The sequence below is a fragment of the Micropterus dolomieu genome, linkage group LG02 (assembly GCF_021292245.1).
Source record: "Micropterus dolomieu isolate WLL.071019.BEF.003 ecotype Adirondacks linkage group LG02, ASM2129224v1, whole genome shotgun sequence".
NCBI lineage: Eukaryota > Metazoa > Chordata > Actinopteri > Centrarchiformes > Centrarchidae > Micropterus > Micropterus dolomieu.
The window spans coordinates 10,554,930-10,580,184 of NC_060151.1; the positions used below are offsets into that span (position 1 = coordinate 10,554,930).

The 25,255-nt window shown below is 41.6% G+C and overlaps 1 protein-coding gene across 1 annotated transcript in view; it reads right to left on the reverse strand.

Moving 5' to 3' along the window:
* Positions 1–296: 296 nt before the first annotated feature.
* Positions 297–25,255, reverse strand: part of myo15aa (myosin XVAa) — a 47,740-nt gene continuing 22,781 nt past the window's right edge. Inside the window, 41 exon segments of the mRNA XM_046031650.1 lie at positions 297–640; positions 785–925; positions 1,364–1,497; positions 1,861–1,994; positions 2,279–2,412; positions 2,735–2,895; positions 3,016–3,112; positions 4,444–4,521; positions 7,204–7,298; positions 7,410–7,540; positions 7,650–7,732; positions 7,925–7,998; positions 10,320–10,392; positions 10,501–10,564; positions 10,703–10,827; positions 11,161–11,363; positions 11,644–11,718; positions 11,901–12,012; positions 12,531–12,672; positions 12,977–13,095; positions 13,232–13,347; positions 13,484–13,559; positions 13,876–13,935; positions 14,160–14,275; positions 14,412–14,532; positions 14,637–14,730; positions 14,832–14,979; positions 15,316–15,370; positions 15,506–15,646; positions 16,315–16,379; positions 16,595–16,948; positions 19,060–19,195; positions 20,635–20,729; positions 20,876–20,991; positions 21,104–21,295; positions 21,447–21,519; positions 22,234–22,424; positions 23,824–24,065; positions 24,153–24,248; positions 24,521–24,651; positions 25,130–25,211. Coding sequence (XP_045887606.1) covers positions 539–640; positions 785–925; positions 1,364–1,497; positions 1,861–1,994; positions 2,279–2,412; positions 2,735–2,895; positions 3,016–3,112; positions 4,444–4,521; positions 7,204–7,298; positions 7,410–7,540; positions 7,650–7,732; positions 7,925–7,998; positions 10,320–10,392; positions 10,501–10,564; positions 10,703–10,827; positions 11,161–11,363; positions 11,644–11,718; positions 11,901–12,012; positions 12,531–12,672; positions 12,977–13,095; positions 13,232–13,347; positions 13,484–13,559; positions 13,876–13,935; positions 14,160–14,275; positions 14,412–14,532; positions 14,637–14,730; positions 14,832–14,979; positions 15,316–15,370; positions 15,506–15,646; positions 16,315–16,379; positions 16,595–16,948; positions 19,060–19,195; positions 20,635–20,729; positions 20,876–20,991; positions 21,104–21,295; positions 21,447–21,519; positions 22,234–22,424; positions 23,824–24,065; positions 24,153–24,248; positions 24,521–24,651; positions 25,130–25,211 — 4,977 coding nt within the window. The 3' untranslated portion in view covers positions 297–538.

Below are 25,255 nucleotides of genomic sequence, written 5' to 3' on the forward strand. Positions count from 1 at the left end.
AATAACTGAGTGTCAAGATAAGTTTCCCCTGTCGGGTCTTTCCCTTCCCTGTCCTTCATGACAGGGAAGAAAACAAGAACATTTATTAAATGTGTGGCCTGTTCCTGTGGCTGCCTTCTATTGTTTTCATTTCAATAAATCGTAATGCATCTTTATTTTTATTTTTTTTAAATCTTCTGGGTTCACAAATAATTTATGTAGGCTACTCTTGCATGTAGGCCCAGGCCTAATGAAAAATGATGCATCATGTCAAACCACAAGCATCTGTTCATGTTAAAGGGAAGATCGGGTTATACTCAAGTTTGCCAGTTATTCATTTATCTTTCACACACTGTAGTTTCTTTGTACAGAGCCAACGACAGCAAAGGTTCCTATACCCTTGTTCAGTGCAAGATCATTATCAACATCATCACCATACATTCATCGCATTACAGAAACATTACCATTACATATGAAAATATCCTATTTTTAAAATAGAGGTAGATACAGTACATTTAGTAGGCATAAAGTATGACTTCTCTGTGTGTGCATGTTTGTGCTATAGCAGGGTGATTTCGCTTGGTGGCAAAGTCAGTCTCTTTTCCCTGACTGACAACATGTTCTCCATGTGCATGGCAACGACTCGGCACAGCTCCAGGCCCTGGAAAACACACACACACACACACACACACAAGAACATACAGAAACAGCATGGCATTTAAGGTGAGTGAAATGCACAGAAAAATTACATAAACATATTGAAACGTCTTTTATCAACACTCTCATCTGTGTTTAACACACACACCTGCTCCAGCTGTAGCTGTGTGATGCGCTGATTGAGCAGGTCTCCTATCATGATCTCCACATATGGATAACTGGAGCCTGATGTTGGTCTCTGGGTGCGAGTTGATTGGACCTCCTTCAGAGGGAAACGCACCATGGCCTCCTAATCATGCACACACACACACACACAAAACCGAATATATGAATGAATACACACACAAACAGGCATGCCAAGAAATTTACAAATATATCCTGAGACAGATATGCACAAATATATAAGTCAAAACACATAAAATACAACATTTATTGTTTAGGGAAATGTTATATTTCCTCTTTTATTTAGATAATAAAATGGCAGGATGGACAGAAGTAGACAGCAAACAATAACCAGCAGGGGGAGCCAAATGCTTCATTTTGAAATAATTATATTTTTGCACAGGTTTGTTTTAAATGTAACATAATCAAGGAAATGTTAAACAATGTACCTGTCCTGCTTCAAATCCATACTGTTACACACATTCAGCTGCTTATTACCATATATTGCCAGGTTGTCCTGGAATGTGAAGCATGCAACATTACACAGTCTGGACATGTCACATACGTGGGTATCCTTGTTAAGAAAGTGCAGTCCATTCAGATTTACTGCCAGGATGCACGGGGCGTGGATGGAAGCGGAGCTACAGCTCTGGATGTAGAAGAAGGAGGAGCCGAACATGGGGAAGGCACTGACCAGACCTGGGCAAAAAAACACAAAGGGTCACTTTAAATATGGCAACACACTCGAGCCAAGAGTTATTTTCAAGAAAAGTAGTTGGAATGACAAGTCAGTGTCGCTTGGAACAATTATTGCCATCATTACTTACTAAGATCTACTTTGCCGCACTGTCAATAACTTATAAAAAACAATTATGTGGGATTCAAATTTGTTTCTTTTTGTCTGTCAATTGTTCTGAGGCAGATCATTTCACTCAAATATTCATACTCGGCTAGATTTTAGAGAGCATATGAAAATGGTTATTCATCATACTTATGTGGAATTGATGAATAATATTGGCGTCTATGTCTACTGTTACACATTCACACTGTGGTGGGTCTTACCAAGGAACTGTGCACAGGCCTGGTGTGGATTTAAAGGCTGGACCTGCTGCATGTGTTGAGTTGTCATATTCAGCCAATGCTGTGAACCCTGTTTGCTGTATAACAGTGGGGGGACACACTCCTGCACCTCACGGCTAAACACACACACACACACACACACACACACACACGCACAAAGCAAATCAGTGATACCGCAGCAGTTATATATATTATAAATGTGCATGCTAGCTGGTGTTTTCTGTCTAAGTAGCCAATGTCAAAGTGTATGAAGATGCACCTGTGACTGTCATATATGCATGAGTGGGACTTTGTGTCATGTGCAAGTATTCATGGTGCTGTGACATGCCTGGGATAAAAGTATCCAACATGTGGCCTGTTGTAAATGAATGCTCTTAAGTGTATGTCTCAGTATATTTACAGGGTGGGCAGGTAGACGGTGTCCTTGGCACGGTGCTGTAGGGCAGCCAGTCTGGCGATCTGCTGCAGGTGCTGTTCACTGGCCTTTCCCTGAGGAACCACACTCAGCAAGGCCTTCAAGTAGTCGGGCAACACCTTGAAGAGAGGCACACAGAGTAAAGTTTTGTCATTTTACTCTACTATATGTCACTGCTCATGTTGTGGCAGAAAATTGACTGACTCGGGCTTCCTTGTCAGACAAATGGCAAATCTACAAATGATGCCAGCTGCATAAACCGATGAAGTACGTGGATGAAAAAAAAAAAATTCCCAAGTGGGGACTACATCTATCTATTGTTTCTCCATGTGATAGTGTGAATCAGCCACACAGGAAGAGTAACCAAAATGTCAGAACTCTGTAGGACTACAGAAGAAATAGGACATCAGCTGTGCCTCATTTCATACAGTCGATCTCTACCTGATTGTAGTGCATGGTGACATAGAGTTCATTGTCGAGTTTGAGAGCCAGACTCCATATGACTCTCCTGAACCACAGACTGTAGTTGGCATCCACTGGTTCTGCCTCTGTTGCGATGTCCAGGATGTACTCGCGCTTGTTCAGGGGACGCACATTCTGACCTACACAGAAACACAGTTCAGTTGTTCATTTGTTTATCTATAGTATATTATAGTGTACAGTATGTCAAGAGCGTTTGCATTGTAGGTCTTCACTACAACAACAAGCTAGATCCTTGTTACCTCTGTGTGTGACCAGAAAGATGGCATATTCATCCAAAGCCTCGACCCTCTGTAGCCCCATCTCGTAGCAAAGCTCCTCGATGGCATCCAAAGCAACCTGAAATGAAGAAATCCATCAGTTTTGTTGTTATGTATAAAAGCTATGTCCAGTTCCACACCAGCTACACGCTAGCATTATGTTTTTTTCTTCAGAATCAAAACAATACACTTCAATGGCGTGAAGGAAATTTCTGTGAGCTAGTTAACTCATATTGATGAAGGATTCAGGAAATGTCTTAAGCAGCAAGATTTATTGAATTTACTGATGCTTTTCTTTCAGTTACTTGTTTAAATTAATTGTTATTATTCCAGCTCTCGTGGCTGTGCTGTGTTGCTTATTTATTGTGCGTGACTGTTTCTTGTTTTCATTTTTCTCTTAGTTGTCTTACTATGTCAGCTGTTTATTGCTGCTGTTCGGCTGGTTGTCTTTTACTATTATTATTATTTTTATTGTTTGTTTGTGTTTGTTTGTTGTTTTTCTCCTCCCCAAGCCCCCCTCTCTGTTCTATTACAGGTTTCGTTGCTTTCTACAATTGGTGTTTCCCTCTGCTATTCCCTGTTGTTCCCCCCTTCCATCCCCCTTCTCTTACAGGTATTGTCCTTTCTCTGTGCTGTCTGTTTATACCCCCCCCATCCCCGTGTCTGCCCCCCTGTCCTGCCCGGTGACAAATCAATACATAATTATATAAATAATAAAACAGAAAAAGGAGTATATTAATACTCTCTTGTTAAAGTAAAATCTGTCTGGCACAATATGGTATCCAACTCATCATACTCAGGCCAGGTTTAAAAAGAAAAACAAAAAACAAAAAAAGATTTATTGAAGCCCGGCTGGGAAGAAAAGGCATCAGCAGTACAGAGTGAGAACACAGTTCCAAACCAAATCTGAAGGATGCATCCTGGTTGGGAGTATTTATCCTTCCTAGAGCTAAAAAGATTCACTTTGTGAACAATTAACATTATTATTCACCCTCTGTACATGTGTGAAGATTCTACTGGATATTGGTCCAAAACAAGACACTATTCCTAAGTTAACCTAAGTCACATTCAAGTCACATGAAACACTTTAAAGAGAGCCAGACAGTCAGTCTGCCTGTAATAAAACAAAATAAAGCTAATCTTGACTTGGGTTACCAAAGAGATGGAGCACAGAGCTCATGCTTATCAAGGCAGCTGCGTCAGTCAGTTTTACCAAGCAGACAGAGAGGAGAGACATTGTTATGTCGATTTATTGTTTTTGAGCATCACAAGCTGACACCTTGGGCTTGTTTTAGCTCAGCAAACAATACTATCATGACATGGGGAAACCTGTGTGATAGTAGCCATAAAGAAGGAAATTCCTTCACGACTGGACGCATGCGTGTGTGTGTGTGTGCGCGCGCAACTTACAGAGCATGTCTTGATTTTCAAGTGCCTTTCGATCCCACCTGGTAGCAGGAACAGCTGTCTCTTGGAGCTCCGCCCAGCCTGTGTGCAAACAACCAATCACATAGAGAAATGTCATCTGAGCTAACACCAGGATGGATTGACCAGCCCTTGCTGACAGCAGGAAAGCAGCTGCTACACAAACTCACACATACACACAACAGATGCCTTACGTAGAAAAGTATGAATACTACTATAATTGAGTATTTTATCAAGTTTGCAAATACAAAAACATAACCCATTCTCAACATTTATGTCTAATTCATAATATAATATAGATTGGCTATATCTGTTAGGACATTGTTTTATGTTCATGTTTTTCTTGTTTTTAGTCTGTCATGGTTTGGGGTTTTGTGTTTCTTCTGTGCAGCCTTGTTTATTCTTATGTTTAGTTGCATGTTTAGTCTTTACCTGTTGTTGTTGTTAGCCTCTTTCCTTTTCTCATCTTAGTTCTTATTTTATGTCTTAGTGCTTGTCCTTAGTCCTATGTCTCCATGTTTAGCATAGTCCTGTTTCCTGCTTGGTCCTGTCTCTGTTCAAGCGGGAAGCTTCCGGTCTGAGACACGAAGCCAATGTGGAAGTCCCTTAAACCTGCATTCTATTGAACAACCAGCAGGGGGCGACTCTTCTGGTTGCAAAAAGAAGACCGGTTCCATTTGAAATAATGGTAAAATGACCCTACCCTCTCAGCTGAATAATTACCTCAGTAAACACTTTCATGATGAGTTACTGGTCTCAATCGCTAGTTTGAAGTCTTCTTCAATACAACATGATGTTCATTTAGTAATGGTCCCATTTAGAGGAAAATAGACCATAAAGCAGAGTATGCTTCAGGGCGGGATTATCTATGATTGACAAGTCGTTACCATGGCAACCTTAGAGTGAATCACACCCTTGGCGCTGTGTAAATTTAACCAGCGCTGTTGAAAAAGCGTATTAGGAGTTGGCTCTTCACTTTCTCTGGTGAGTACATCTAGTTTTAATACTGTTGTTCGCCAGACAAAATTTTCAGCTCTGTTGAAATGACAGTTAACGTGAATTACAGATACACCTAGCTAAGCAAGCTAGCTAGCTCCGCACACGGCGATTAGCTCCACCGTCTTGTCCAAATGTGGTCACATCCGGTGCCGCTGGTTGCAAAAACTCAACATTGCAGTGCCTTATCAGCCAAACTCAAGACTTCAAAACGGCAGTCCACAAACCAACAGGTGACGTCACGATGACTATGTCCACTTCTTACATACATGTCTATGTCTCTGTTCCCTGCCCAGTGGCCTGTACTACGTAGCAAGGTAACTGGCTTATCCAGGTAACTTCTGGAGTAACTTTGTGACTTCGGGTGTAATTTCCCGATTAACCCGTACTACCAAAGGTGGTCTGTTGCCATGGCAATTTATGCTGCATCTCTAAACTGCTCTGAGCTGGTTTTGTTCATGGTTAACTCGAGGTTACCCTGTGCACGTGGACTACATTCCACATCTGTACTCAGTGTCAATGATGGGGTATTAATACATACCACTTGATAAAATATTTAGATTTCATTCTGACTTGTTCCACTGCGGTTGCAGCTGAAATGAAGTTTTTTCTTTTTAGGCTACATTCATAGGCCTACAGCGAGCCCTGCAGCCTCTGTGATTTTCAAGAGGAGATCTTAATTAATTAATGGGACAGTGTCTTAGATGTAGCCCATCTGTAGGCTATAATTGAATTAGGGCTGTCCCCGACTAAGGATTTACATAGTCGAATCAGAATCGTCGACTGATAGTCGATTCATGTGTGTTTTTGTGCAAGGCGATTGCGAGCTGAAGCTAAACTGAGGCTTATTGTTGACCATTTTCTCTCTCTCTCTCTCTCTCTTGCCTGTCATTCACCGGTCTTGTGCAGTTTTTGCCGTGTCGCGGTTCCTCGCGGGTCTATTTCAAGTAGCGGTTGTTTAAAAACGATGAAATATTCTTTGTGTGGTTCATCAACGGTGATAAATTATCCGAAAGCCCCGCGAGGTGCGGACAACTCGGCACAACACCAGTTGGGGCTCCATCTCTCCTGCCACTGCGCACATGCTACGCATACACATGCGCACTGACGACCCAGGGTTAGGGTTCCAATTTTGGATTTATTTACGCACTTTAAAAACATTTATTGGAAGTTTTTTTTCTTTTTACATGTTTATTTACAGCATTAAACGTTGAAATGTTTATTGTAATAGGCTTTATATTAACTTATTGAGAGAAAACTGGTAGATCTATGTAAAATCAGATGTTGAGCACCCCGATATTGCCAAAATGGCGTGATCCTTGTTTAGCTGCGAAGCTTCGACTGTGAGATTGACAGTCGAATCAGGCTCCGCTCATTGAAGCATCGAATCTTCGACTATAGGGGGTCAGCCCTAAAGTGTTTTCACATATTTAGACAGACTATTTTACGTGTCCAAAAAATACGGAGCCAGTGATCATTTGTAGTGATCAGTTTCATGTGTCCTTGTCTAGCTTTGTTTCCATTCATGACATAAGCTGTAATAAAATCTACTGAATTGGTCAAATTTGTAAATATTGGCATTTATTGCCATTTTTTGCAATTCCATCATACAGCAAATTATTACATTATTTTTATATTCCCTTTATCATTGTGCTTTATAGTTTCTTTTTTGGTTTGGTGCATAGAATTTGCACTTCAAGCCATATATAAGCTGCATAAGAAGACTACATGGCTGAATTAGAGACTAACCAGCATAGCCTTGAGTTCCATGCTGTTAGGATACTGTGCACGTCCACCATATTGAAAAGTCCTCCTCAGATTCTGCTCACATGCCTTGGCAATACCTGTCAATTAACAGCAGCAGCCAATCAACACTCGCATCAACGATTATCAAGAATACTGTCAAACTGGTAGTGATTGGTTTATGAGTGTTACATTGTTGGTAGACTTTCTACCTTGGTACTGCATCCCAGGGTTATCACAGGCGTCCTGCAGAAACTTCAGCAGAAATGGCTTCATAACATCAGAGCAGCGATGGAAAGCTGTCAGGATGTACAACAGCCTCCATCCTCTATGGCAACTGTCCCTATACACAAAATATCCACACAACTGCAAATTAAAAGCCTGTCCATGGCCACACTAGCACTGATTGAGTCCTCAGTCAACACAAGTTGTAAAATGTCGAAGAGTCTTACGGTTTGGAGCTGGTGTTGACCGTAACTTGTTTCATCACCTGGCAGTAGGCCTCATCCTTTATCAGGCCATGGTCGCCACTTAACTAGATTTACGAGCACATGCATGAAGGAATATGTGCAGATACACATGTAAACACATACACATATTTAAATAAAGCGTGTATAAGCATACACAAATACCTGAGCTTGTTTCAGGTATTTTTCCTTCATCATCTTAATATTTTATGTGCCTATCAAACATGTGAGAGCATGTGTTTTTGTGTCTGCCTGTGTACCTTCAGTATAGTGGTGACCAGGTCCTGTTCAGTCTGACCTTTCAGTGGGAAATCTCCCATGAACTTCATTATGGCTGGACAAAAAACAAATGATCTCATGAAATATACTGAACAAAATTACACTACACACTTTTGTTTTTTCCCCATTCATCATGAGCTGAACTAAAAGATCTAAGACTTTCTCTATGTATACAAAAGGCCTATTTCTCTCAAGTATTGTTCACAGATCTGTCAAAATCTGTGTTAGTGAGCACTTCTCCTTTGCCGAAATAATCCATCCACCTCACAGGTGTGGCATATCAAGATGCTGGTCAGACAGCATGGGTATTGCACAGGTGTGCTTTAGGCTGGCCACAATAAAAGGCCACTCGAAAATGTGCAGCTTCACTGTATTGAGAGGGTACGGGTGGGTCCGGAAACCAGTCAGTATCTGGTGTGACCACCATTTGCCTCACACAGTCCACCACATCTCTTTCGCATAGAGTTGATCAGGTTGTTGACTGTGGCCTGTGAAATATTGGTCCACTCCTCTTCAGTGGCTGTGTGAAGTTACAGTCAGGTTGAGACCCCGTTAAGGACAACGAGCATGTAGATGAGCTTCCCTGAGATGGTTCCTGATAGTTTGTGCAGAAATTCTTTGGTTATGCAAACCAATTGTTGCAGCAGCTGTCCGGGTGGCTGGTCTCAGATGATCTTGGAGGTGAAGATGCTGGATGTGGAGGTCCTGGGTTGGTGTGGTTACACGTGGTCTGTGGTTGTGAGGCCGTTTGGATGTACTGCCAAATTCTCTGAAACACCTTTGGAGACGGCTTATGGTAGAGAAATGAACATTCAATTCACGGGTAACAGCTCTGGTGGACATTCCTAGAGTCAGCATTCCAACTGCACGCTCCCTCAAAACTTGCAACATCTGTGGCATCATGCTATGTGATGGAACTGCACATTTTCGAGTGGCCTTTTATTGCGGCCAGCCTGAGGCCCACCTGTGCAATACCCATGCTGTCTGATCAGCATCTTGATGTTCCACACCTGTGAGGTGGATAGATTATCTCAGCAAAGGAAAAGTGCATTGACAGATTTGTGAACAATATTTGAGAGCAATAGGTCTTTTATGTACATAGAGAAAGTCTTAGATCTTTGAGTTCAGCTCATGATGAATGACATCAGCGTCACCAGGTCATTTTTCCGGGGCTTTAACACTGTAGCCCTGAATGGAGAGAGAGAGAGAAAGACAGAGAGAGCATTGCACACAGCTTCAGGACTTGTCCGTGATTACTGAATTGTCCCTAGCAAAATTGTAATCAAAAGATTTAAATATAAATGTTGTTAGTCAGTGTCTAGTCAATGCATTTGCTACACAAACAGTTAATAGTTCCCGCATTGTAGTGAGAGAATAACATGACACACCTGACGCTCTGTGTCCTGCTATCTTTGTCCCCCTCGGTCAGAGACACTACTGTTTTACTATCTCTCTGCTCCAGGATGCTTAATTCTCTCTGAAGCGGCTGTGAGCTGCACTTTATCAGAGTTGCTGAAGTGAACATTTGTGTTGATTTGTGGTGATATTTCTGTCTCATCACAAGTGTTTTCAGTTTCCATTTTTTTACTCTGATGAATATCAGTGCGCTCGTGTCATCCAGTAGCCTACAGTTGCAGACGGGCTCTGTGTCTGTCAGATGGTCTAAAGGAGGTAGCCTACTACCATATTAGCAGAGCAATAGCGCAGGGTAATGAACAGCAGAGGGGCAGGTAGATTTTGTTAAAATATTATGACTTCATTCTCTAACGATATTTATTTATATATTTCGACTTTTATCTCTAAATATTATTCTGTAAATGTCAGAACACAGATATGTGGTGGAGATTCTGAATGTGCAGAAAGTTTTGAACATGAGCAGAAAACCTGCTGAAACACAGGAGCTATTAAAGTCCAGGAGTTTCTAACTGAATTCAAATTAATTAAGCTAATTTATCCTTGAGGTGAAAAGGTGCCACATGTACATTTAAAAAGACTTTAGGCTACTTCAGTCATGCCTGCATGTATGTAGACTCAGCAGGGATTAAATTAAATGAGAAAAGAAAAGAAATGAAAAATCAAGAAAATAGCTGAAAATAAGAAAGATTTCTGGGCTGGGCGAAGCCCCCAATGTTTCAAGAGCCTGGAAACACGCCTGATGAATGGGGGCAAAAACAAAAGTGTTGTGTTTATTATTTTGTTCATTGTAGAAGAAAAAGTAAGACTGTTTCCTTTTCTTGATCTGAAGACCTGTGTCTTTTTCTAAAACAGCAAACTATGAATTTAAAATAATAGCATCTGCAGCCACGGACTGCTTCTGTACCTTCGTCTTCTACCTCCTATCTGTTTCCATTCCTCCTTTCCATACTCTCCTCTCACCTAAGAAGATGTCAGCTGCCACTCTGTTCATCCCACTGTCGGAGAAGTCGATCAGAGACTCCTGGATCGGAGACTGGAGAGACAAACAATTACCACTAATATTGTTAGAAATTAATATAACATATACAGGAATACAAAGACATGGAATGGTTATGCTTTGAAGCAAACGCAGCTGCTTTACCTTGGAGAATTTGACCATGTCAGCAGGGTCTCTTCCGTCCTTCCCCTTTTTGGCTTTTTGATCACTGTGGGCAAAATACAGGCAGCACTGTGTGAACTGTGTGAGTATACATGCTCAATTAACTTGTTGCAGCGAGAACCAAATTGAGCTATAGACCTTTAAAGGTAGGACATGTTATTTCGGCATTATGTGCGTGTCTGACCTTCTGTTTCTCTGTGCCTCTCTAAAGTATTTCTTGGCAAACTCAGTCATATGGTACTGGCCGCTGTGCAGAGGCAGATCGTCCAGTTCGGCGCTCAGACTCTCCCCATACATCTCATTTACTGCCTGATACACACACATAACAACGCACAGCAGTAAAAAGCTAAGCAGCACCACCACACCACTTAAAGGAACACCAAGGATGTAATTATCGACAAAATATTTGCATTTCTGCAAACTAAAAAATTCCAGCATATACTGTATAAACATCAGCTCATACCATAATATAGGATTACAATTCATGGTGAAATCTGAAAGTTATTCTGGCTCTGAGCGTGGAATTCAGACTTAGATATTTATTGCCTTGATGTACTGTGGAAGCTGCAAATAAGCATCATGTTTCTTTGTTGTGTAGAAAAATGCTGCTGTAACGCAAGTAAAAAACTTCCTGCTCCGCACCTCTGTGGAGAGGTCAAGCTCATGGGCAGCTACAGCTGAGCCCATTGCCACGGCGATAGCAGCGGATGCAGCCACTCGTCCCTGTCTGTCTCGAGGCTCCACGCGCTCAGCAGGGAGAACCAGGAAGTCCGGAGCAGCCACAGGACGGACATACTCAGTGGGAAACAGTCCTGATTTTCCGTACACAGCCCCAAACCGCCAGCCTATACACACAATCGCACACACAGTGAGAGGTTCACCACAGAAACACATCAAGTGTTACAAACAAACCCCAAACTGTCACACGCAAAACACAAGTGAAGTGATGTCTTCAAACGTTTTGTTGTGCCAAAAGTATTCACTTTATGTTTTTGCGTTTATAAAGCAGCAAATCTTCAATCCTCAGTTCAATCAATAAAACAAAAAAGTCAAAAAAAAGGCAGAAAAACATACGTAGAAGTTAAAATTCAAACCAACCTGTAAAAAGAAAACCCTACAACTCACCAAACTCAGAAGTGTCTCTCTTCAGCTCCTCCAGAAGCATGACCTTCTTCCTCACTATGCAGCCGTAATGTTTTCCTGAACATGCATACACATAGACACACACACACACACACACAACATGCCAACCATGGCATGAGGCACAGACAAGCAGAGACATACTGTATATATATTGAAGCAGAATGCAGGTCTACAAAGATACCACTGTGCCAGTGCTCGGCCTGTGAGTGTTTTAGCTATGTTTTGGGTGTGCGTCTCACCGGCCTCCAGCCCGTCCATGTGCTGTAGTCTGATGATGTCTCCTTTGTGGAAGCTGAGCAGAGTCCTGTCCTCTGTAACATAGTTCCTCACCGCCACCACATACTCTGAGTCCTGAAAGAGACATGACACGTTCGGCACAGACATGGTGCAAAATCCTCGCTGGTCCAAAGAGGAGGTGTGAGCGAAAAACACATCATCACATTTATAGTTTACATTTATCTGTTTGCTGTGTGAGGAACTTAATGTAGAATGACAGAGAGAAACAGCTTTGCTTCATGCTGAAGCCATTAAAACTCAAACAATCATGCTTGCATATTAACATCAAACATATAGATACTAATACCTAAGACAGTTTAAGCTCTGAAAGTACAGTATAACAAGACACTGGAAATATGTTAAAGGAGCACACAACCAATTTTACACATAACGATCAGTCCTACTGAGCCTGAGCCTGAAGTTAAAGAAAATAATCCTGATGATGTCATAGTGATGTCATTATTGAGCTGCATTATGGAAAATGTCGGACCCGGGGTTTTTGGAGCTTGATTCATATATGCACTAAAAGTAAGGATATCCCTGCCTCTGCTGCTTTGGCAAAAAAAAACACATTCACACAGAAGCCCCCTGACCTTCTTAAGCTCTGTGAGGAAGTGGTCGATCATGTGTTTGACCTGTGGCGCCTTGGCCGAGAACAGGATCAGCTTCTCGTTGGTCAGGTTGAACTCCAGCATGTTCTTTGACGGAATCGACACGAACAGGATGTCCGAATAGCTGCACGGGTAGTGACACGCAAAAAAACAGTTTTCATAAAGTTAAAGAGAGACAGAAAAAGGTGTCTCGGTTCAAATCAATGGAACACTTGACACAGAATGTTGAAAAAAGTCACTTGGTTTTTCTTGGTGTTTATTTGAATTAAGACTTTAAAGAGACTGCAATCACACTTGGACAACTATCAATGGTTAATTTCTTTTTAGGGGATGTTTACATAAGAACACACAAAGGCTTGAAAAGGTGGAAATATAGATGACCTACAGCTGACACATGTCCACCTTTTTGTACAGTCTATGAGACTCACCTGTAAGGCCTCAGCACTCTGAAGTAGTCTGGAGCAGTAGAGCTGCTCTTCACCATCTTAAGCAGCTTGATGCCTTTATGAGACACAGACAGCACCTGCACTCCTGTTCCCACACTGCCCTGGAACACACACACACACACAAACACACCGTCACATAAGAGCCTATTAAACCAAGTGAAGGACGAAGGCTGCTTTAGGTTTATTACGCACTTTTCAGTTTAATTCATGCATGCCAAGAAGAAGACAAGAACTCACAGAAGCTGGGAAGAGGCGGGAGAAATAAATGTCCCATGAGTCTCTGGCCATGGCGGCTACTTTCTTCTTCACGTTCTCATCATGCGTTCCTGAAACCTGATCCACTTTGTTTTCAGCTGTCAATGGAAAAAAAGGAGTTTAAGCAAAGTATTAAAAAGTCTTTCACATGCTGTAAATGTAGAGCAGTTTATATTAAATTGTCTATGAGCCTTTAGACCACAGAGTAACATTACATCAAGTGTTTTTTCATACCAAACAAAGCGTTCATCTTCAGTCTTTCCTCCTGGGTGATGCGGATACAGGCCTCGGAGAAGGTATCATGTACAACCTGCAGCACAAATGCACATTCAGGAATAACAATACTTATTAAATGGGAACAAGTATTAGCATTCAAGCAAAAGCCAAGTTCATAAAGTACTCAAAACTGTGTAAATGTATTCTTTTACAATAATGATAATGCTGGTCTATATTAAAAACACTACTTTTAACCTTTTCACCAGCTAATATAATTACTAAACTCTGCAATAAAGAAAAACTAAACCTGACTTATTAAGGCATACAATGATAAATGAACAAATTAACTTAATACAAAATAAATGGAGAAACAAGTCAAATTTAAATAAATAATGAATATATAAATCAACCTGTCTGAAGATCAGGTCCAGAATCAGTGGATTGTTGAAAGTCTCTTTAGGATAGAAAACCTGTAAACAGACAAAGAGAAAAAATTATTAAAAAATATTTTTAGTAAATAATGATACAATTTGATGATATTAAAGCATTATAACATTGAGTAAAAGAAGGTCTTTGTTTTTACAGTGTGTGACTGAAGCTTCAGTGTGCAATTTCTTGTATCGTTAAATTTCAGGGCACTGTGGATTACTTTTGTCCATTTGTGTTAATGTGTTTGTGTGCTCATGAAACACACCTCTTTCCTCATGTAGAGCTTCCAGGGGACGTTGGAGTAAGTGTAATATTCATCACTGGTCCTGCTGTGGAGTTGAGTCTGAACAATCTCCTCCTCTATTGGCAACTCTCTAGAGACTGGAAACACAAAGGTTTTCTCACCATGTACTTCCCATACATGTTCACATGCAGGAATGAAAGGAGTAAAGAGCTTTCTGTCATTCTGCTGTTTATTACTGGGGATGTATGTCACATTAATTTGTGAAAAGTTCACCTGGAGGAGGGGCGGGGCTTATGTTGGAGCTCGCAAGACCCTCATGGCGAGACTTGGTCATCTTGGAAACCTTCAGTCCTCCCTCTTGTTTATGTTGAGAGGACTGAGGCTTCCTTTGAGTCTGAGACATAAAAGGTCAGATAGTTTTTTTTAATTTGTGTGTTTTAAATGTGTGTGTGTGTGTGTGTGTGTGTGTGTGCACGTGTGTAGGCGGAGTTGCGGTACCGGTTGTGGTGGATTTGCCATCTGATCTTTAAGGATCTCCATCGCTTCATCATGTGGGTCTGGCTTCTTTGCAAACATCTTTCCATCACCTTTCCTACACACACACACAGTTTAAGAAGCAAATAAGTGTACGAACGAAATGCTATTATCAGAATATTAGAAGAATATTTAGGTTAGGAGTTATGAGCGTGTTACCTTTGTGTAGCAGGTCCAGTAGAAGTTGTTGTGCTGGCAGGCTGGTGATGTCTGATGATGTCTTTGATGTCGTGGCTGGGATCTACACGTTCTGTGTTACTCGCGCTGGATCGGACCACGTCCTCAGGAGGGGGGCCACGTGTTGGACCTGAAATGTCCCTTTCTATTAGATCAGGTGCAAATGTTTGGACTTAACTTTGGTCCTTTCTGTATGGTTTTAACGCCTCATAAAACCCCATACCATTCACATGTTAATTCACTCAATTAGAATAATGTTGACACTTCCACAAATGTTTCAAAACCTGCAAACTTCATACGAAGGCGCTAGATCAAAGAGTGTCTTTCATTTTTAAGGAAAAACTCAAGTTCTGTTAGTACATAACCATGACCAAGCATGGGAAAAGCATCCTGGAGCTTAGTCACGGGATTCGCACCACACAGCAAATCAGCCGAGGTTAAATTGAGCGTGAGTATAAAAACATACTAGTTTTTCGCTGAACAGCAGCAGGCTTGTACGGCGACTCTTCACTCTCTTTGTTCTGCAGAAAAAGAGAAAGTGATACAGCTGATGTATATGTTATTATTTTAAGACAGTATTTCGGATTTGTATACATGCTGGCTAGTGTACCCATGTGCATGTTCATGCTTCGCCACACGCCTGTGTGTTTACTCACAGGACTGGCTGTGTCAGAGCCGTGTGGCAAGTGTGCGTGATGATGCTGGGAGGGTGGTGACTGGGGGGCCGGGGCAACGGGGGGGAAGGAAGACAACATCTGCTGCTGGATCGCAATGGCCTGCATTGTCATCTGCTGGGCCTGCAACACACCCACATATTTATGTATATACAGTATATATTTCACCAATAATATACCTCCATTCTTCCTTCATTTCTCATACTACCCCTTCACATGATGGATACATTTTTACTTTACTTAATTTGGATGGTCCAACATTTATCGTCAGTGTTGACATCAACTAATAACTAACAGCTGGGAATTACAAATGACTAAATGTTTATACTTCACTGAGTATCAACTTATCTACTGTTCTCAGTGTCAACTATCAATTTAACCTAATTTGTTTCATGTTAGAGAAATAGTTTAACATTTTAGGAAACAATTCCCTTTCTTGCTGAGACTTACATTCATAGACTCAAGTCTATGAGGTAAATATGAAACTAAAGCCAGCGGACAGTTAGCTTACCTTAGCATAAAGACCGGAAACTGAGGGAAATAGCGAGCCTGGCTCTGTCCAACAGTAACAAAATCTGCCTACCAGCACATCTAAAGCTCACTAATTAACAGGCTTCCAGGCAACTTGCAAAGCGTACAAGAAGTTACTGCTCCTGGCCCATAAATAGTCTGTCACACCAACCCTGGAAAACCCTGTTTAGTGTTACTATATATTTTTCATGTAACTCCAACAAATACACCAACAGTAGCATTAATATCAAAGTTATTCAGAAAAAGGATATGTGACAAACCAGAATCATAGCTTGCTGGTTGATTATGGCCTGTTGCTGTTGAGTCAGTACTGCCTGCTCTGATCCTAGAGAGGTATAAACATATAAACATAGACACCGTAAAGATGATTTTGTTGTAGAAGCACACTCAGTTCACTGCAAAAGTCCCAGTAGACAAACCACACAACAAAATGCATCATATAAATAAGATATGGCTTTTATCTAACAACAAATGTAACTTATTGTAACTCCCCCATGCCCACATGCTTCAGGCCAAACATGCTGGAAATCCTAACAGTACCTGGCACACCTGTCATCATAGGCAAGCCTGGAACCACAGACGTGGCAGGGAGCAAGGGCACCCCTGGCAGACCGGGGACACCAGTGACATGGGATTCTACACCAGTTTCTATATCAGCAGCAGGGGCAGCTGCGGGTGCAAGAGAGGGTGACGGAGTGGGTGTTACACGTGTAGCAGGAGTGGTCGTAGAAGTCTGCTGGTGGTAGGTTTGTGGGAGACTGTTGTATTGGTGAAGCTGCTGCTGCTGCTGCTGCTGCTGCTGCTGGTGTTGTTCATGGTGATGGTGGTGGGAAGGGATTGGCATGGCAGGGATGGGTGGCATCATTCCTCCTGCTACAGGAAGCACTGGCACAGCTTGAGGAGGAACAGAGTGAGCGTTAGGGACAGTGCTGCTTCCAGGACGATGTGTCTGTTTTAAATTGACTTTATTGGTATTTTCATCCTGGGCAGCCAAGACCTGTAAAGCTAATCAGCACTTCACAGTAAGAGTAAGACAGACTCCTACAACCAGTTTTTGTACATTTTAACAATTTATTCCTTAGAAATTATTGTGGATATAACAGAAATGTTGTCAGAAGGCATATTTTTTATTCTGAATCTGACATGGTTTTATAAATGGCAAAGTCAGTCCGTCTGTTGGTCTGTCTGTAAGTTGATCCACCACTTTGGTCCAGTCTGAGATATCTCAGCTCAACTACTGGATGGATTGGCATGAAATTTTATACAGACATTCATGATCCCCCGAGGATGAATCCCAAAAGGCTTTGCTGATTTCCCTTTTCATTTAGCGCCACCGTGACGTTGCGGTTCAGACTGAAGCAACAAGTGAACAACTATTGGATATATCGCCATGAAATTAGCTACAGATATTCAAGGTCCATTGAGGACAAACTCGAGTGACTTTGACAATCCTCCTTGACTCAGTGAAATAGCTTGATGTCTAGTTCATGTATTGGCACAACATTTTGTAATGACATTCATGGTTCTCAGATGATCCTATGTGTATCCTAATGACAATGTTGATCCCTGACTTTTCATCTGGTGCCATCAGATTTGTCCGCTACTTTGGTTTATGGCCAGATACCTGCAAAACTACTTTCTGTACATTGTATTTAGCGCTAATCAACAAATGCTGGCATGCTAACAGGCTAAACTAAGATGGTGAACCTGGTAAATATTACTTGCTAAACATCAGTATGTTAGCATGCTGCCTAGACTCTTGACTTAGTCTTCTTGATGTAGACATTGTTTTCTTGCTACCTATTTTCTGTAAAATAGTTATATATAATAATCCGACATTGGCCATATTATGGCATCATAGTATAAATATCATAGTGCATCGCTTTTTCTTCCCGTCATTGTCATCACTTCTGTTGCTCTCTCTGCCGCACCTTGTCCAATGGAGAGAGATGCCTTTGAGGATTGAAAATATTCTCCAAAGACAGGGTAAAAGATGAGAGTTATTTGTGTAGCAAGACATAGAATAAAGTCATCTGTGGTTACAGTGAATGGTTGTCTATGCATTATCTATGAGGTCAGACTGCTCATTACAGACGCTAAGCGACAGATTAAGGTTGGTAAACTCTACACCTGAACCTTTACACTTCACTCATGTTCAGTGTCACTAAGACACTTTAGCCTTCACATTTAAACAACATTGAAATAATAATAATAAATATTGCTGTTGCCAGTTATTTTGTTGTTATATTCTGTCTGTCTGTTGGTTGTTCACCACTTCATTTGACTATTAGCCAGAAATCAATAATTGCCAAGGAAGTGGAGGTTTAAATCTGAATAACCCAAAACAGTGTCTCTTGCATTCAGGGGAAGCTCTATAGTGAGAAAGAGGGCAAAACTATTTATCAAGCTGAGACTATCCACCCATCATCAACCGCTTATCCTGCGTACAGGGTCGCAGTGGGGGCTGGAGCCAATCCCAGCTGACATTGGGCACAAGGCGGGGTACACCCTGGACAGGTCACCAGTCCATCGCAGGGCCACACATAGACAAACAACCACTGACACCTAAGGACACTTTTAGAAACACCAATTAACCTAGCCTGCATGTCTTTGGATGGTGGGAGGAAGCCAGAGCACCCGGAGAGAACCCACGCAGACACAGGGAGAACATGCAAACTCCACACAGAAAGGCTGGGGAAACCAGGGTTTGAACTCACCGTGCTGCCCAAGCTGAGACTAATGCTTAGTAATACTAATGCAACGTAGAAGCTAAATTATTGATGTCAGTGGAGAGAAGAAAAGAGTGAGAGGCGTGACTTTTAAATTAAAGAGAGAAGAAGAGTAAGAAAAAGAGTTGAGCCTGTAACAACATGCAGTTTGAACTCGCAGGAAAGACACTAAACTAAATAACACAAATACAAAAATACAAATCTAAAAAAAAACAATCTCCACTAACACCAGATATACTGTAATTAACAGGAAACACACTAATGTCAGTGTTCTACCTCCGGGATGTATTCCTGGTGGATAAGGCCGGCTGGGAGTCGCATGACTCTCCCCCTCTCCTCTTCCTCCTCCTGGGATGCCTACGCCTCCTCCTCCCTTCATCCTTGCTGACAAACTTCCAGTCTTTTTCATGTCCTGGTAGCCAGAGAGCAGCAGGTGAACAGAGATTCCGCAGGTGGAAAAGGACGGTTGTAGATGTTGAGAAAGTGGAGTTTGAGAGACATAAAGAGAAGGGTAAGAAGTGTGTGTGTGTGTGTGTGTGTGTGTGTGTGTGTGTGTGTGTGTGTGTGTGTGTCAGAAAAAGGAGAGACAATGGGCACGAGAGAGAGGAAGTGGGTTGTATTGGTTGATTCAGACCCCCCATTGAGTTAGTCAGTAGAGCTGTAGGAACTGAATACACCACAGGAAGTACCGTACACACTGAAGGAGAAGCTTCAGCGCAGCAGAAACTCGTGAAGACAAAAAAGTACTACCAGTCTCCTAAAAAAATTTTCTGCAACATAACAAGCCCCACTGTCTCAACACAACACAAACAAATAGCTATAACTCTTTGCTGCACAGGTAAATCAATATATAGTCCACCATGCATGAGCTCAAACTTCATCAACAGAAAATCCAAGTAAAACGGTCTCATGTCATCACCCCCATCATTAACAGCTGGTATGGAAAACCTACGAAGATGGGGGAAAAAAATCAACTTCACGTAGTGTCTTTAAGAACCGTAGTTAACACTTTAAACATACCTGCAGTGACTGACTTCCTTCCTGTTTTCTCCCAATGACGGGGCCTTTTGCCTCAATACACAGAATTTAAACGGGACAGTAACTCCCACAGAGCTGTGCATGCATGCTGCCTGCTGTTAGAGTCAAATACGGTAGGCCGCTCGGTAACCTAATCGTCCCTCCTGTCTGCTCCATTCATACACAAACACAAGCAGTGGCTCACATGTTCCCTCCATCCATCAACACTCCCAGGTGGAGGGAGCATGACAGGACAGTTTTATGCATTTCGAAAGTGCAATTAATGAGAACTTCCTTTATGCCTTAATCTGCTTTTTTACCCACTTTTTCATTAATTGATTAGCCTGTGCAATTTTGGACATTTTAAAAAAGATCATATGTTGCCAGAGCCAAAGTAGATGTCTTCAAATTGCTTGTTTCGTCTGACCAACAGTCAGCCCAAAGATGTTCAATTTATAATATGATACAATGATACAGAGAAAAACAGCTAATTCTCCTATGTGAGAAGCTGGGAACTTCTTGTATGTACGTTCTATTAATTATAGCTATTTATAGCATTTTCATTTTCAGACAGTTTCAGAACTTACAAAAACTTCCTCTGAGTTCCTCTGATTTTAAGTCTTGGTTGTTTCATCTGATAATAATGAAAACAATGCACACCATAATGAAGTAAATTCAGTCCCAACACCAGCTTGCAATGTTTTATAGTGTTTTCAAAGACCAACTAACTAACTTATTAATCAATTATTGGTTGCAGCAGTAATGTGCATCAAAAGCAGAAGGGAAAGTATGGTTAGGATGTGCCGATTCTTATAGATCAAGGTCAGTACTCACTATGCTGCTGTCTGACAGCACAGGGTCAAACAGACTGTCCAGGTAACGGTCCATTCCTCTCTGAGTCTGACCGTCACTGAACGCATCCGACTCTACTGGACACAGACAGAAAGCAGAGTATCTAAAGTAAACTTTACATCCAGTGTTTTAATAACCAGAAACCATAATAATCTAACTGGAATAAACTTTGTGTGTGTGTGTGTGTGTGTGTGTGTGTGTGTGTGTGTCTGTGTGTATTTACCATGGCTGTAGTAACCGTCAGAGTCCGGCAGACTGTAGGCTGGTCTGCTGCTGCTGCTGAGAGGAAAGGCAGGAGGAAGCTCCTCATCTGAGTCAAAGCCAGCACCAAACAAAGCTCTGAGAGGAGAGGAGAGGAGAGGAGAGGAGAGGAGAGGAGCGGTAAATTCATTTCTGTGGTGTAAATATCTACAATTCAGATATTTGTACATGCCTGTATCTGTGTACTAACAGACTGGCATTAGCTCTGACTCTAGCAGGGTCGTCAGTGCTGATGACGAAATAGCTCTTCTGCTTTGGGAAGTCAGGCGGAAGCTCCAGGTCTGCAATCAGGTCCATCACATAGTCGTGACCCGCCAACTCTACCCACTGGCCGCGCTCCTTCATCAGAACTGAACTCCCCCTCCACCAGTCGGACACTCCCCTGAAAGCAAGACCACACGCTTCAAATACCTGCCTGTACCTGTTAATACGTTTCATTAAAATGTAAGTAAAATGTACAAATACAAATAATGATCTACCCTAAATAAATCAAGTGAACTCGTGTCTTATACTTAAATATGACATGTCAGCACCTGTGGCGCAGTATGTCCCCTGCTAAATCCTCTCCACTGGTCCAGGAATGGACCGGACACAGGAATGATTCTCCTACGAAGAGAGATCAATGAATAAGATGAACAAACATCTTAAACTGTTTCCATAGTTTGTCACAAATTCTGTCGTGTTAACAAGCAAAATGCAAGAAATTCAAAGACAGAGTGCCCTGTAGTTCCATCACCTGATCCTGACTGGCAATAAATAATCAATGATCAAGAGCTGTAATTGATCCCACTCAATAAAACCGATGCCAGCAGTCCCTGCCACGCACTTTGAATCATGTGCTCATTTAAACTGTAGGAGAGAAAGACGACTTACATCGTATTTGATAAGCATTTTGGATTTTTTGCTGATTTGAAAATAAATGGATAGATACGTTTTACAACTAAGCGTATACGGAAAAATTAAAAGCAGTACATTTTGTGAATATCCAACGAAGGTTAAAATCAAGGGCAACTGGACTTGGTTGAAGATACTGGAAGACGTTTCGTCCCTCATCCAAAGGACTTCTTCAGTTCTGACTGACTGGCAGGGAAACTCAGCTATTTAACCTCAGTGGGGTCGTTATCCCGGGTCATCGATACCGCTGGTTCGTTAGTGTTCCTTGTTAAATAGCTGAGTTGGATAACTATGACCTGGATGACTGAGAATCTTCATAGACATTTTGTGAATATTTGTGCAGCTGCTGCCTTTGATTTCTTTGCAGTGTTCTGACATTACACCCCATGAAGAGCAAAGAAGCAGACTGTCAAACAAGCATCTCACCATCAAGACAGTGCATGTGCAACACCATGTTGGCCTTCTTCCTATTGGCTGTCCACTCCAGCAGCGACAGTGGATAGGTCCGAGCAGCCTCGGGGGCGGAGCCTGAGCCTAGCTGTGTCTTCTGATTGGCTTGGATGAGCCTGTGTTGCAGTAATGCCTGGCAACCAGCAGGGGCGTGGTCAGATACAAACCTGAGGGAAAAGGACAACTGAAGTCATACTTTTTATTTAAAGTGTTCATGTTTTACGTTACACCCACTAATTACTTCATTAAAACTGAAACATGTACTAAGGGACTACCAAAAGCCTTTAATGTATTTTGATCCATTTCATTCATTTTCAGACTTTTTCCCTGTAATCAAGGCAGAAATACAGAAACTCCCTGACAGGCAAGTGAGAAAAAAAATTCTGGTGATCCATTCTTTGTTCCAGATGATGCGCCTAGTAAACTGCAATTTTAGACAAAAGAAAGACATGACAGTAATGATAAATAACTTGCCAACAGACCATATACTGTATGTATCAGCCTTGTGTGGCCAAGATGAGTATTACAACAACAAACACTTGAAAATGAACTTGACACATCTGTTTGACAGGATTTTTTTCTCACTTGCCTCTCAGGGCTTCTATACATACAGGTAAAATTGAGAAAAAGTAAAAAAAAAAATTACAAAGTTGATGAGGTTTCCTTAAAAGGCCAAGTGTAATTGTCAGCCTTTAGCGGTGAGGTTTCAGATTGCAACCACTACATTCCCAAGCATGTGCTCCTGTGCGTGCTCACACTCATGATCGAGCAGTGATGTCGGTCAAAACCACAACAGGGACATAACAAGAGATAGCCTCACACATAATGCTGGAAACTCAAACTAATATTTTTATCAGCTTGACGTTGAACTAATCCATGCTCATTACACGATAACGTTACATTGACTGCATTTAGCCGACATGATACATCAGTGTTTTGTATCTTTCACATGAGAAGCTCAACAGTGTTGGCATATATACTGTTGGCATAACAGTTAGTGAACTAGACTGAATATTATAAATGAAAATGTTGCCACACTTTAGTATAACAGTTAGACCGTAGTACGTAATGTTACTATACTGAATGGGTTTTCCACTGTGGTGTTGTCCTGCACTGTTATGTTGCATTATTGTATATTATATGGGTCACGTCCGTTACAGCGACTGAGACCAGTGTATCAATTGAATGCGCATACAGAAAAACTGACCCGATTTCTTCATATATGATGCAGAATAGTGGCTGTTCCAAGGGACTGAGAAAGCAGGTGTGTGGTAAATTGAAAAGTGATTTCATTAAAAAGAAATTACACATAGCCCCTTTAAGTTTCATTTTGTGCTGCTACTACTTATCTGGATTTTTAAAATGAATTTTCTGACTCACATTAAAATTATTCCAGGAAATAAAAGTTATTTGTAGTTGTTTCTTGTGAGCTGCAATCAGATTACATATATTTTTTTTCAGTTGTAAATGTTTTTTTCTTTACATGTACCGGTATTACATTGCTACCTAACTGGTTTGCATGTGAACGCTTGTGAAGGTCCACATGTGTAAGAAATCATGTCTCACTTTAGTAGATATTTGTCCATCTTGGTCGACGGGGCGAAGCTGCAGACACACGCCAGCAGCAGCAGCCAGCCTCTCTCAGCGTTGTCAGAGTTCACATTCCTCCACACCTGGTTGACAACCTGAGCCAGGATCTCATCCCGTAACCCCGGAGATGGCGATGACAGGCCCCTTTGGATTATGTAATTCCCAAACATGTTCTCCTGTGCCCCGTTCAGGTGAGGGTCCCCCATGAATCGTAATACCTAAAAGCCGAATAAAGGTAAAAACCATTACAACTAACTGACATGTTGTGTAATGTTGTAGAATATGTTTTTTAGAAGTCAGCCCACCATGATGAAGAGCTCCAGAGCTTCTCCTCTCAGGTCCTCCTCTAGGCGGGTAAGAGGTGACTCCAGGGGTGCCATCAACATCCCAAACTTTGGTTCCTACAGCAACAAAAGATTTGCAGTGATTTTAGAAAGTGCAATAAACGTACACATCACATGTGATTTTCAAAACAAATCCACTTCACTCCACTCCAATTCACCAGTTCCACTCTGGCTCCCCTTCAGTGGAATCACATTCACATTTTTTTCACATGTCACATTTTTACAGACCCGTTTCATGAGGTCAAATCTGAGTAATAACCACATACATGACCTGACCTGTAGAACTGAGGCTGACTGTAATACTGTGAGTATACTGATGCACATCTCACCCTGAAGTAGATCTGTACATAGCGGTAGAACGGGTAGTTGTTGATGTCCAGAGGCAGAGTGAGCTGAGCCTCTTCCTGGATATGAGGAGCTTGAAGCAGAGCCAAACAGTCTGAGTGCAACTCCCTCCTGACTAGAAAGAGAGAGGTACGAGGGCAAAGTCAACCACCATACATGTAGTACTGTACTACAGTACCATACTGTAGGCGCATCTGGTCCTTTAAACTATGTTTCAACATGAAAACTACCAAAAAGTGAAGTTAATCACCTAGAAATATATATGATTGTATACTGTGCTACTTTCTATTGCTACTGTTGAAGCTGATCAGACATGACATTTAGAGCATATAGTTGTTTTAAAATATTTTCTAAAAGTGACATTAAGTTTGTTCTTTGTTATTTTTCCCTTATGATTTATTTATCAGCTGATGCCACTCCTGTCCCGCTCTGTCAGAACTATTTAAATCATTTCGGGAGGTGACGCTGTCAGTCCTGATGAGATGAGACGCATTCAAAGAGCTGAAGACAGTGCTCAGCTATTTGGTCCATGAATAATGTGTGCGACAAACATGAATGTGGACTAAAAGGAAGACAGACAAACGTTTACTGACCTCCTGCCGTCTGCAGTAACGCCCCCAGCTCTGCAGGGATCACCAAGTGTGTGACGTTCACCACCTCCCTCTTGGTCAGCTCCTGAAAGAGTCATTGCTTTTTAATTCACCGGCAAAGTGACCATA